This window comes from Aethalodelphis obliquidens, unplaced genomic scaffold (genome assembly GCF_003676395.1).
Source record: "Aethalodelphis obliquidens isolate GAN/ISIS:26980383/991018 unplaced genomic scaffold, ASM367639v1 scaffold10, whole genome shotgun sequence".
Lineage (NCBI taxonomy): Eukaryota > Metazoa > Chordata > Mammalia > Artiodactyla > Delphinidae > Aethalodelphis > Aethalodelphis obliquidens.
Window position 1 is genome coordinate 44,398,890 of NW_020837954.1, and position 12,032 is coordinate 44,410,921.

At 44.1% G+C, this 12,032-nt stretch overlaps 1 protein-coding gene across 18 annotated transcripts in view; it reads left to right on the forward strand.

The window, feature by feature from the left end:
* Positions 1-12,032, forward strand: part of SIPA1L1 (signal induced proliferation associated 1 like 1) — a 497,889-nt gene that overhangs the window by 430,659 nt on the left and 55,198 nt on the right. For 17 of the 18 annotated variants that reach the window (XM_027111671.1, XM_027111670.1, XM_027111665.1 and 14 more), the window contains one exon: positions 9,075-9,224. The exons of the other annotated variant lie outside the window; for it this stretch is intronic. In XM_027111671.1, the coding sequence (XP_026967472.1) occupies positions 9,075-9,224 (150 nt within the window). The remainder of the gene's footprint in view (positions 1-9,074; positions 9,225-12,032) is intronic. 18 annotated transcript variants of the gene reach the window in all.

Below are 12,032 nucleotides of genomic sequence, written 5' to 3' on the forward strand. Positions count from 1 at the left end.
TCTTCTTTTAATCCCCTACTGTGCAATATCTCTGAATAGTTTATTTGTTTTAGTAACCTCAGCCATCATCTGTATGTGGGCAGTTCCTGGATAGTACACGTTTGGTCTTGACCTCTTCTTTACTTTTCATATTCATATGCCCGTCTCCCTATTGAATATCTGCACTTGAATGTCACACCAGTGTCCCAGACTCACCAGCCCAAGCTGACTTCAGCCATACTCCTGCCCGCCCTCCACCTCTTCCTTGTCACGTGTTGCCCATCTTGCTGAAGGGCTTTGCATTCTGCCCAAGTCGCCAGAGCAGAACTAGAATTCATAATTAGCCTCCTGCACCCTCATCCCCGTCTCCACACCCATTTAGTTATCAAGTTCTGCCCTTCGGTTGAGTCCCTCCTGTAAGCATCCTCCTTGTCATTGCCTTAGGGGCTCTCGTTTCACACTAAGATTTTTCTGGGCAGAACAGCCTCCCACTTTCTCCCTGTCCGCGCTGCGTACTGCATGGGATGGCCTAATACAAAGGGAATTGCTCCCCAGGCCCTGCCTTTCACCTTAGCCTTCCGCACAGCTTTCAGTATCAAGTCCACCTCCCGCTGTGGATTTACTGACGTGGCTTTGTCTTTCCCAGGCTCTAGGCTTGTGACTCTCTGCTGCCAGGTTTTCTCTTGATAACCTTTATACCTGCAGCTCGGCTTGATCTGCCTTCTACCCCATCCTTCAGCAGCTTAACAACTGCTGGTATTGTAACACCAAGCCCAAGCGTCTCCTCCCATCTCTGCCTTCATCTGCCCATCCTGGGAATTTTCACATTGCTGCCTATCTGCCTCCTTCACAGAGTTTATTATACTTCATTTTAATCTTATTGGTCCATTTTTCCAACTTAAGGTAGCCTGTCTTATTCATCATCGTATCCCAAGGACCAACCACTGATTCTGGCATTTTAATAGGCTTGCAGTGAATTTTTTAAAAACTTCATTAGTTAAACCAGTAAGCAAAAAAACTTAAAGAAGTAGGAACAGAAGTAAATCAATTTGGGAGAAAATAAATCGGTTGGTTTTTTTTTTTCTTTTTTTTTAACTTTTTTTTACTGTTGTATAATATACATAACATAAAACTTACCGTTAGGACCACAGTTCTGTGGCATTATGTATGTTTCCACCCTTGTGCAACCACCGCCAACGTCCATTTCGAGAACTGAAACTCTGTGTCCATTAAACAATAACTCCCCCTCTCCCCAGCTCCTGGCTGTTACCATGCTACTTTCTGTCTCTGTGAATTTGACTATTCTTGGTACCTCACATAAGTAGAAACTTTATGTAAGTGGAATCATACAATATTTGTCCTTTTGTGACTAGTTTATTTCTTGTCAGTGTAATGTATTCAAGGTTCATTCATGTTGTAGCATATGTCCAGTTTTCCTTCTTGCTTATTAGCTCAAGCTGCTATAACAAAATACCATAGATTCAGTGACTTAAACAATGGACGTTTACTTCTTACAGTTCTGGAGTCTGGGAATTCCAAGATCAAGGTTCCAGGACGTTTGGTTCTTGGTGAGGACCCTCTTCCTGACTTGTAGAAAGGGCCTTCTTGCTGTGTGCTCACACGGCAGAGAGCTCTGGTTTCTTCCTCCTCTTATAAGGGTGCTAATCCCATCATGGGGGCTCCACCCTTATGACCTTATCTTAACCTAATTACTTCCCAAAGACCCCACCTCCTAATGTCATTACGTTGGGGGTTAGGACTTCAAGGTATGAATTTGGGAGTGGGGGGAGTCATTAAGTCCATAACCTTTACCTTTTTTTTTTTTTTTTTTTTTTTTTTGCGGTACACGGGCCTCTCACTGTTGTGGCCTCTCCCGTTGCAGAGCACAGGCTCCGGACGCGCAGGCTCAGCGGCCATGGCTCACGGGCCTAGTTGCTCCGCGGCATGTGGGATCTTCCCAGACCGGGCCACAAACCCGTGTCCCCTGCATCAGCAGGCGGACTCTCAACCACTGCACTAACAGGGAAGCCCCCTTTCCCTTTTTTTAAGACTGAATAGTATTCCATTGTATGTATGTACCACATTTTGTTATCCATTCATCCATCAATGGACAGTCAGGTAAATCAGTTTATTTTTATAAAATTAAATGACACATAAAAGTGAAACACGCTATAATCCGATAAAGCTATAGAATTGAAGCTTAGATTTACATAGAATTCTTTGCTTTTTGTTGACTAAGTTTAGAATACTCCTATTTTAAAAGTATATTGTGGGTAAAGCTGTCTAAAATTCAAAGTGAAAAGTGAGTTGTTCTTGATTGAATTTCCTCTCTTTGGTTTCAGTTAGGTTGGGACTGAATTACGGCATTTTATTTGTCAGCCAAGTTAAGGTAGAAAAGCAGAGGGCTGTACTTAACTTAAACTCACCGAGCTCTTAAGCCTCTTTTTCCCCAACTCTTCAAAGGAGTGAGTGTACTCTGGCATCTACATTGGGGTCAGAGTTTAGATAATTTGCAAGTTCACACTTTTAGATTAGAGAACAAAGGTGTTTCCTTTTCAGGCATTCAGGAAATGGGCACAGCGGCCTGAGCCTGGCACACCTCCCAGTTTCCTTTCTTTTATAAACTCTAGAGTGAGCCAGGGAATGAGACCAGGGTGCTCCCATGTGGTCCCCAGCTTAGGCTCTTGAATTGCTTCATCGTTCCTTGGGCCTTGAAAGTAGCTGCTTTGCACTCCACCCAGGGAAGTGTTCCAGGGGGCTCCTCCTTGCAGAGCCACCAGTGTTTTACTGTAACCCGCCCAGAAACTCCCAGATGTGCCAGGAGTGCAGGCTCTGCCGTCCAGGGGCCTTGACTTGCATCCCGGCCCCACCCCTTGGGAGTGATGTGATGGTGGGAAGTTCCTGATCCCGTCTACACTTCATCATCGCCAGGAACCAAACAGGCCACTAGCCCCACCTCTCAGAGTCAGCATGATGATTAACTAAGGTAATATAGTTACTCTGTGTTCAACCCGAGCTCTTAGGACAGGCCTGGCACACAGTGAGGCTTAGTCCCTGTTTGTCTTTGGTGTCGTTTTGTAGATGCTCTTCTACACACAGCTACATGGAAGTCAAAGAGAGCTAGTTGCAGTTGGGTACTTAGGGCTATGGGTAGAGCCGGCCAGACTGGACTGATGAGTCAGTTTGCAGCCTAGTGCAGGTCACGCATGTGGTGAGTCAGTGTGTTTCCCAGGAGCAAGTTGTGCCGTCTTCAGCGCCAGCATCCTGGTTACCCTCGGTGAGACGGAGAGGCTGAGTTCAGGAAGGCTGCTGTGCTGGGAACAGTCATGGTGAGCAGGTGTAGGAAATACTGCAAAAACCATCCATTGAATTAGAATAGACTGAGAGGTGATCTTGTAGAAAGCGGTGGTGTTATGGGAAGAGAATGAGGTGGCAGCTGGGCACATCGTTCTGCATGTCAGTAAGGAACTGTTCTGCTACGTGCATCCAGCCGCAGGGTCTTGCCCTCTTAGCCCTTTTTTTAAGGGAGTGCTGCATTAGGACCACCCAGGGAGGCCTGGCCTGGTCCCACCTTATGGGAAGGGTCTAAAGGCCCACAGTGGCCCTGGGGCTTCCTCCAAAAGCACCCCCTTGTCCACCCCCAGACACCTGACACGGGGAAGACCTTCCCAGAAGCCAGATCTACTATGGGTCCTGCTGTAGCCCTCCCCTCATGGAGGAGGCAACAGGAGTCTTAGGCCCTTTGCCTGACGAGGGCACGTCAGCCATACGGACACGTTTATCATTAGGAATTTAAATAATTCTCAGGGGTAAAAAGGGATATCCCGCTGCCTTATATTTGAAACCACTGACATTTTTCTTTAAGATTTGTTGATTGCACAACACATATGTAAACGTGTGAGAATGATGAGCTCACAGATGAGCTGCCTAGACCCACCCCCACAGTCAGCAGTGTGAAGTCTCCCCATAAGCCTCTTGCTCAGAGCCCGGGACAGTGACTGGTCTGACCAAGGTCTACTTCCACCCATGGAACTCCCTCAGTATGGTGACAGAGTGGCAGTCTGGGATCCACCTATCATTGAAGTGCTTGCCGGGAAAAGTGGGTTTAGTCTCCTTTTTACCTGCAGGAACGATTGTTGTGAAATAATGAGATTGGCAGAGTGTCCTTGGGCGTGGTCAGCAGAGTTGAATTGATCTCTTCACCCGAGTGTGTATGTGTGTCTCTGGCCACTGGGCTCTCGGCTGGTGACTTGTACCACCAGAGGGCTTGCTGGACACTGCTTCAGGCCACACGAAGATGGCCCTGGACCATTTTCTCTGGACCCACCTCTTTAGGATCTGCAGGCTCCTTTTAAGGAGCAAGCACCAATACACAAGGAGGGATGGCAGGGGAGGTGTTTGACTCCTACACTGCGGCCCTGCTAGCAAGTTCACTGCTGTCTCCCCACCAGTCCCCACTCCTGGGGAGAATCGGAATCCAGCCTGATTAAATAGCCTAGAGTCTCCCAATCTCTGGCTTTTTGTTTGACTCTTCTAGTTTCCCATTATATTTAGAAAATGACAAATGACGATGGCAGCTCAATGGCACATACACCAGGCTCTGTTCAGAGTCCCTTATGTGAGTTTTTCTCAGTTAATCCGCCCAACAGGCCCAGTAAGTTGGTGGCTCTTTCCCCCTTTTACAGATAAGGATGCCCAGGGATTGAGAGATGAAATCGTTTGTGCAGAGTCCTGGCTGGTTAGTGGTGGAGCTGAAATTAGCACCAAGGCCACCAGACTGCGGAGCCCCTACCTTAGCCACCATGCTGCAGGGATGAGGCCTACCACCATCTATAGATGGTGCTCAAGAAATCCTTGCCAGATGAACGCATGCGTGTTTGTGTGCTAAGGGGGCCCAGCCACGTGTGCTGCAGTCAGGGCCAGCTTCAGGGGTGTAGCTGCACAGGGCCACACGCTCAGCAGGGTTCAGTGTTCTGCTTGAAATTTGTAATACGTTTGAACAAGGAGACCCAGAGTTTCATGTTGCACTGAGTCCCTCAAATGATGTATCTGGTCCTGTCTGCAGTCCATTTTTATGTTCTGTCCTGTAGAGTCACCCTTAGATATAAAATTGACTCTTCTCAAGAGGCACCCATGATGTGTGCCAGGCTGTGACGCTCCAACAGCTTGCCAGCAGCTGGGAGATGATGATCGGTTATCTCGGTGTGATGAGTTGCTGTATTTCCCTAACTATGCAAGAGTTATTCTTTGTTGTAAATTGATCTTGTCGCAGGAGGTTCATCAGAATAGGACTTCCATGGTCGAGTCGGAACAGGACTTCCATGGTCCAGTCGGAACAGGACTTCCATGGTCCAGTTGGAACAGGACTTCCATGGTCCAGTCGGAATAGCTGATAGGGATCGTATGGTCAGAAAGCCAGGAATGGCTCTGGTTCACAAAGTTAGGAAGAGGTGAAACAACAGGGGGGTGGGGTGATTGAATTTGAATACAACTTGTTCAAACTCTAGTCTGGATACAGCACCCGAATGACATTCCCTTGAGTAATTTTAGAGAAGTTTTTTAAAACAGTTCTGGAAGAATCCTGGTTGATAGGCATTGCTAAAAACAGACTTTGACTGGATCCTGTTCCCTGGGTGAATAGTGTTTTAATTGCTAAGTTGTGGTAAAATGCTGTGCTTAATTAAGGACTCGGGTATCTCATTCGTCAGTCATTGCTGCTATCTGAAATCCTCTCGGTTGTTCTTGCCGTCATTCCACTGTCTGCACCTGAGTTTACAGAGGGCCTTATCTCCTTGGACACATCCAAGCAGTGCTGTCACTTTGGAATAAAAAGCAGGAAACAGAGGCATAATTAAACCCATACATAAATACTCAGGAAAGAAAAATTAAGCATCAATTACTCAGATGCTGAGAGTTCTTTATCCATAAATGGATGTCACAGTCTCAAGAGATCAATTTAATAAGAGTCTATCAATGTTAGTTCTGTGAGTTGAGTCATGGGAAGGGTATGGTGGGGGGCAGGGGTTATTCTATCAGAAATCTGGGGGGTTTTTTTTGGCGCTTCTTGTCTCCCTTTTATCCTGACGTGAGGAGGCTTCTGGAAAAAAGAACTGATATTGATCTTGGACCATCTCTTCCTAATCCATCCCATTCAACTCTTTGTTTTCATTGCAGTGAAATGTGCTACATATAAATGGAAAGCTGCCTTGAGTGCAGTCCTGCAGACTATGGGAGTATTGTCTGTCGAGCTAATGATCATGGCTTTTTCAATTGCTGCATTCTTTGTACAGTCCAAAAGCCCTGGTGTTTTATTTCTGCAGAGGGAAGTCATAGCCCTAGAGAACATTTAAGATCGGTTACTTTAAAAACATTTAGTTATTTCTCAGCTAAATCGATAAAAATGGAGGGAAGAGAATCTAATGAAATTAAGGCTAAAAGATTTTTAGACATTTCCTTTCTGACAGTGACCATAGCATTCTTGAAGAAGATTATTTCTTATATTCCACAGAATCGAAAGATCTCATGGCGAGTGAAAGATGTATTCATCTTAGTCCTATAAACCTATTTGGGCATTAACATCCAGATGCCCGGGCTCATTAAGGCTGAGAGAACGTAGAAGGATCTGAGTTCATCTCAAAAGAGAAGAAAAGACTTGTGATCCATTAAGGTAGAGTAGTGGGGAGGTCAGAGATTCAAGAGGTTAGCATGCTGGCTTCCCATGTGAGCCAGTGCGGGGGTTATTCTTTTTCAAAGTGGCAAGACAGCAACGAGCCCAACTTGCAGAAGTGATCAGCCGCAGCCTCTGGCAGAAGTAGGCAGCCAGTGCCAGGCAGGTGGGTACCGCCCACTCCCTGACCTAGATCTGTGCTCAAATAATATTTGTGAGATGGGATCAAATTCAGAGTATTTGGAAAGAATAGTAAGTCATCAGAATAAGGGCTAATTCTGAATTTTTTTTTGCCTACCATACATACATCTGGAGTCATAAAAACATTTGGGTGGCATTTCCATCAGTTGCTGTATGTGTGTTCTGTGTGTGTGGACAGCCTGAAAACAAAGCCACTATTGAGTTATATAAATTCAGAAAAGGCATTGGAATGAAGGCTGGCCTTCTGGAAATGCTATTTTTTTCACTTTGGGATTACTCCAGCAACCAAATAGAATTTTCTGATACATTTGCCAAATAAAAGAGCTGAGGCTGAGAACTAGCATGAGATATTTTAGCTTAATGTACGTTTTGGAGAGCAGGGTAAGAAAAGCAAGCTCTAAATATAAATACAAAAGTTACATCTTGACTTTGGCTATGGAATCATGTTGTCACTTCTTCGTAGATGCAAAAGCATTTTAACGTTCACCGTGAATATAATTCGCTGGCTGTTACTTGTTTACCCCAAAGAGAGCTAAGAAGTCATCAGGCCCCCAGACGTGGCATTGGCCCCAACCCCGTTCACATTTCTGCTGCCGTCTCCTTTCTTTCCATCTTTCTGTAACACCTCCTCCTCTTCACAGTAAGAAAATCAAAGCAGCTGCAAAATGAACTGTTTTTTGAAGTTTCTCTGTATAGGTGCATCTAAAAGCCAAACTCTTAAAGCAGAAAGGAGTGGTTCATGCCATTCCTTGATCCTTACCTCATTTTCTTTGTAACCTACTCCTCCCATTCTTCCCCCACTCCAGTCCCCTTCCAAGTACTTCAGAATAAGCAGTGAGAAGTTTGGGAGATGTTTTAATAGAAAAGAAGGGATAACAGAATCACAGCTGATAACAGGTTTGTCGCTGAGGGAAGAACCAGGGCTCCCAAGTCAGATCTGCCACGTGGGCATAGACGGATTTGCGGGGGCGGGGGGCGGTCATATTTTTCGGTGCCTGGCCTTATTCTTTTTCTGATAGAAAAGCTTCTCGGCGTGATTTTATTATGCCTTCTGTCAGTTTCTGTACCTGAAGCCCCATCCTGCCCTGCTTCAGAAGGTACGCAGGTTCGCTGTAAAAGCTGCCATGTTTCAGTGAATCAGGTTCAGTCCCAAGGCTTCAAAACTTTGGCTTCAGTGTAAGACTTCATGTGCAAAATCATCTGACCCTGCAGACCCCTTGCAAACTGTCTTATTAAGCACAGAAAACCCAGCCTTCTGTAGGGGGCAGAGGACAGTGGACTCAGAATCAAGAAGCCTGGCTTATTGAAAGAGTGACCTTGATTCCCCTCCCTCAGCTATAAAATGGAAATGACCTGCCCTGCTACAAGAGCCAGTGATCTGTACCAGCGTTCACTTCGGAAATAAAATATCACTGTTATCAAGATTTAGCTGATGTCTCGTCACAGTCTGCAGGCTCACTTGTTAATATCCCAGCAGTTGCCCCAATGCCTATTTGAGTGGAGAAGGTAGAGGCCAGAAAATCACGTCTCTCCGAACTCCAAAGCTCTGGTTTCTGTGTCGAGCCAGTCCACAGGATGAGGGATCCCTAATTTTAGAAAGAGGTGTATTGTGGGCTACGTGGAGCACATCTCTGCTGTGTTATTGTATAAACTCGGTCATTTCAGTGAAATTCAACAACTGCAGTTCTAGGCACGTTTCCATGGAAGTTTTTATGTGGTGATGCTACTATCAACCAAATGTATACACACTAAATAGCAATCTCTGAATATTCATTCCAGACTTTGAGTAATAAAATTGGAAAACAAAGAAGCATACAAAGAATATACTGGTCTCACTGTGGTCATATACTCTGAGAGAGCCAGTGGGGAAATCGGAATTAATTGCTATGTTAATGTCACTGGGGCTCATTTATACTTCGCCCTGCCATACTACGAAATTGCATAAGCAATTCAGCCCTTGAATTCTGGCAGCTTTTGGAAACATACATGTTTTCCTTTTTTCCCCTATTATTTTTTCACGCCCCCACCCCCTTCAAGGCAGTTTTCCCGCTGTCCCCTTAGGGAGTAGTCTTATGGGGAAATTTCTTTTGTGGGCTTCCAGCTGGCTTTATTTTTATTATCTCCACGAAGTGGCTGCGTTTGTCCCATTTATATGTTATCCATCATGCATTGCCTTGGGATTTTCCCTTTGAATTGTTGACTTCACGTTTTTGGTTTGCACACACAGGCTGTCTCCTGGTTCAGACATCTATGTGACGGTCTCATCCATGGCTTTAGCAAGATCCCAGCCATGTCGCAACTCCCCGAGCAATCTGTCTTCATCCAGCGAGACTGGCTCTGGCGGGGGCACTTACAGGCAAAAGTCCATGCCCGAAGGGTAGGTGTGCCGGAGTTGGCATCGCTGTCTCTCATATGTAATTGAGACGTGTAAAAGAACTTCCATTCAGCCAGACTGGATCAGTTCACAAAAGAGCAAAAGGGAAAATATGGTTAATACTCCAGATTAAACAATGTTTTCATGGCTGGTTCAAACCACTTCTTAGGAAGTTTATCATTCTTTAGTCTCTAAGGACTCAATGGCAAAGAAATCAAATTACATCAGTTCCTCCGTTATATGTATTGTCTAGTTTCATAGTACAGATTTTGCCCCTTCTTAAAATTTCCTCCAAAGGGAACTCAGTAGTGTACTGCTTGCACTGGGTGGAGTTTGTATTGATGTTAAAGTAGGGGAAATGTTTATCATATCCAAAGCTAAAAGTGATTTTTCTCATGCTTTAGAAATCTGTTTGCTTCTGACCAGACTCACAAAGTAAAAAGCTAAGTGTACATGATTAAAGAGGCTACTAAAAGGTAAAAAAAAATTGGAATGTCTGAAGCTGGGAAGTAATTAGCAGCAAAACATCACATGACACACATAAGCTGGCTTTGCTCATCACCAGCTTCCTGCTGGGATACCTCTGGCGAACTTGATAAAGAACTTGAAACCACTGGAAAATCAAAACTGGGGTGTTTAAAAAAAGGATGTTTCTATGCCAAGTTTTCCCCGAATTACCTTTAAGAAATGCACATGATTTGTTTACTCTCTTGAGATTTTACCATATTACAAGATAATTATGCTTATGAGAATATTTCATAATGGATATTTTTTATCCTATAGTATTGTGTTGGTTTTTATAGCTAAGTATAATTTTATTCATGTTTTTGCTAAAGGTTTATGTTAGCAGAAAGTAAATAACAAAAACCACTATAAAATATACGGCCCTCCCCACCCTACCACCAAGGATTCCCTTGGTAGCGTATCTAAAATGCACATTTCTTATTTTAATTACTTCAGTGACAATTAGTAAAAAAAAATTCTAGCTCTTATTTATGAGCCCCTGCAAGAAGTTTTATGAATTAAGTATCACTATTAGCCCACACCACAAGCCCAACTAATTATTTCTTTTTTTTTTGAAACATCTTTATTGGAGTATAAGTGCTTTACAGTGGTGTGTTAGTTTCTGCTTTATAACAAAGTGAATCAGCTATGTATATATATGTGTCCCCATATCTCTTCCCTCTTGCTATTTCTTGTTTTAATTAGTAGATTTTAAATGGCCTGGTTTGACTTCAAAACTAAGAATTCACTGCAACTTCAGTGTTAATACAGCAATAAAATATAAATGAGCTAACAACCACAACAAAATCATTGTTTGCTTCTTCTGTCCATTTTGGTATACACTCTCAAGGCATGCCAAAATGTAATTTGAAACATTAATTTTTGGTGAATATTAATGTTAGAAACATGGTTCCCAGTGTTCGTGCTACATACACTATTTTTTTTTAATGCAGTGGTAATTATTTGACTTGATATTTAATACTAAACCTGCCATAGGTGGTATTGAGGGTTTTCGCCATTGCTTTTGAGGTTACCTGGGAACTATTTGCTATACAGTATAACATCAGTTTTACCTGGGGTGAAACTTTACAAGAAGATACTGATACAGTGTTTTCCTTTAGATCCCAAGCAATTGTTGTCTGTATCAGTGATGCAGGAGACATTGGTGTTCACTGTCTGATTCACATGCCTTACTCATGGGCCAGGTTTGATCCTAAAGTTCACACTTACCAAGGGAACAATCGTTACATCTACTCCTTAACGTAGCCCAGTAAAAATCAATAGGTACAGGGTGACAGTGAAGCAGGAGTGTGTGGAGTCTGCTGCAAACTCATTAATGTTAAACTTGGAAAAGCTCCAAAGTGTGAGGTAATAACAACAGGTCCGGACACACTGATCGTCCATAAATGTAATCCGCCCCTTTGTTGCCCTCCCTGTGCTTCAGCGGGCTCAGTGCCTTGCTTGTACGTGGTGTATGCTGCCTGCTCCCTGGTGTAAGGATGTTGAGACCATCCAAATCAGTTGAGAGGCACAGTTTCACAGGCTGGTTAATAAAACCTGCTCTACTTGAGTGAAGGCGGAAGAGGCACCTGCACCAGTTTAGCATGGGAATGAGAGAGAGTTAAAAAGCAACACTGATGAAAAGACATAGGGTCTGTTCTACCATCCTTGAGATGTGTTTTGGGGCCACATACTCTGAGGAATGTTGACGAGGCAGGGCACATGCAGAGGGAAGGATGGACCGGGCAGATGTGGAGTTGGAGGTCATGGTGTAAGAATCGTAACCGTGGATATGCAGCCCACAGGTGGGCATTGTGGAGGCAAGGAGGCCGCGATGGCTTTCTCCTAGCACTCTTAGCCGAGGGATTAAACCTGTCTCTGAGGGCAACTGAGCTCAATAAGTGAAAGTTATAGAGAAGGAGTTTCTAGCCCATTATGAGGAAGGTATTTCGAAGCTGTCAGCCTGCCCTGGAGAGCAATGGACTGTCTCAAGAGGTAGAAGTTCTTGGTCAGTGAACGCGTTTCATGTATCAGCCAAATGATTACTTAAAAACTCCTTCAAGTCTGAACCGTGACTCTTAAAGTATTAAGTGCTCCTCCAAGCAAAGGGACAATGAATCTCTTCAGAAAGAGGCACAGTGTCAAATTAGAACAGGTTTTGTCTGAGCTCCTCAAGGATGGGACCTTCATAGCCCTGATGCCCTGGCACGTAGTAAACTAGGAGTGTGTGTGAGAACTGAAATTAAAAATTCATCGGATGAAAATGTTTTTCAAGGCAAAGTTGAAAGGCAGCCTTACTTTATCATT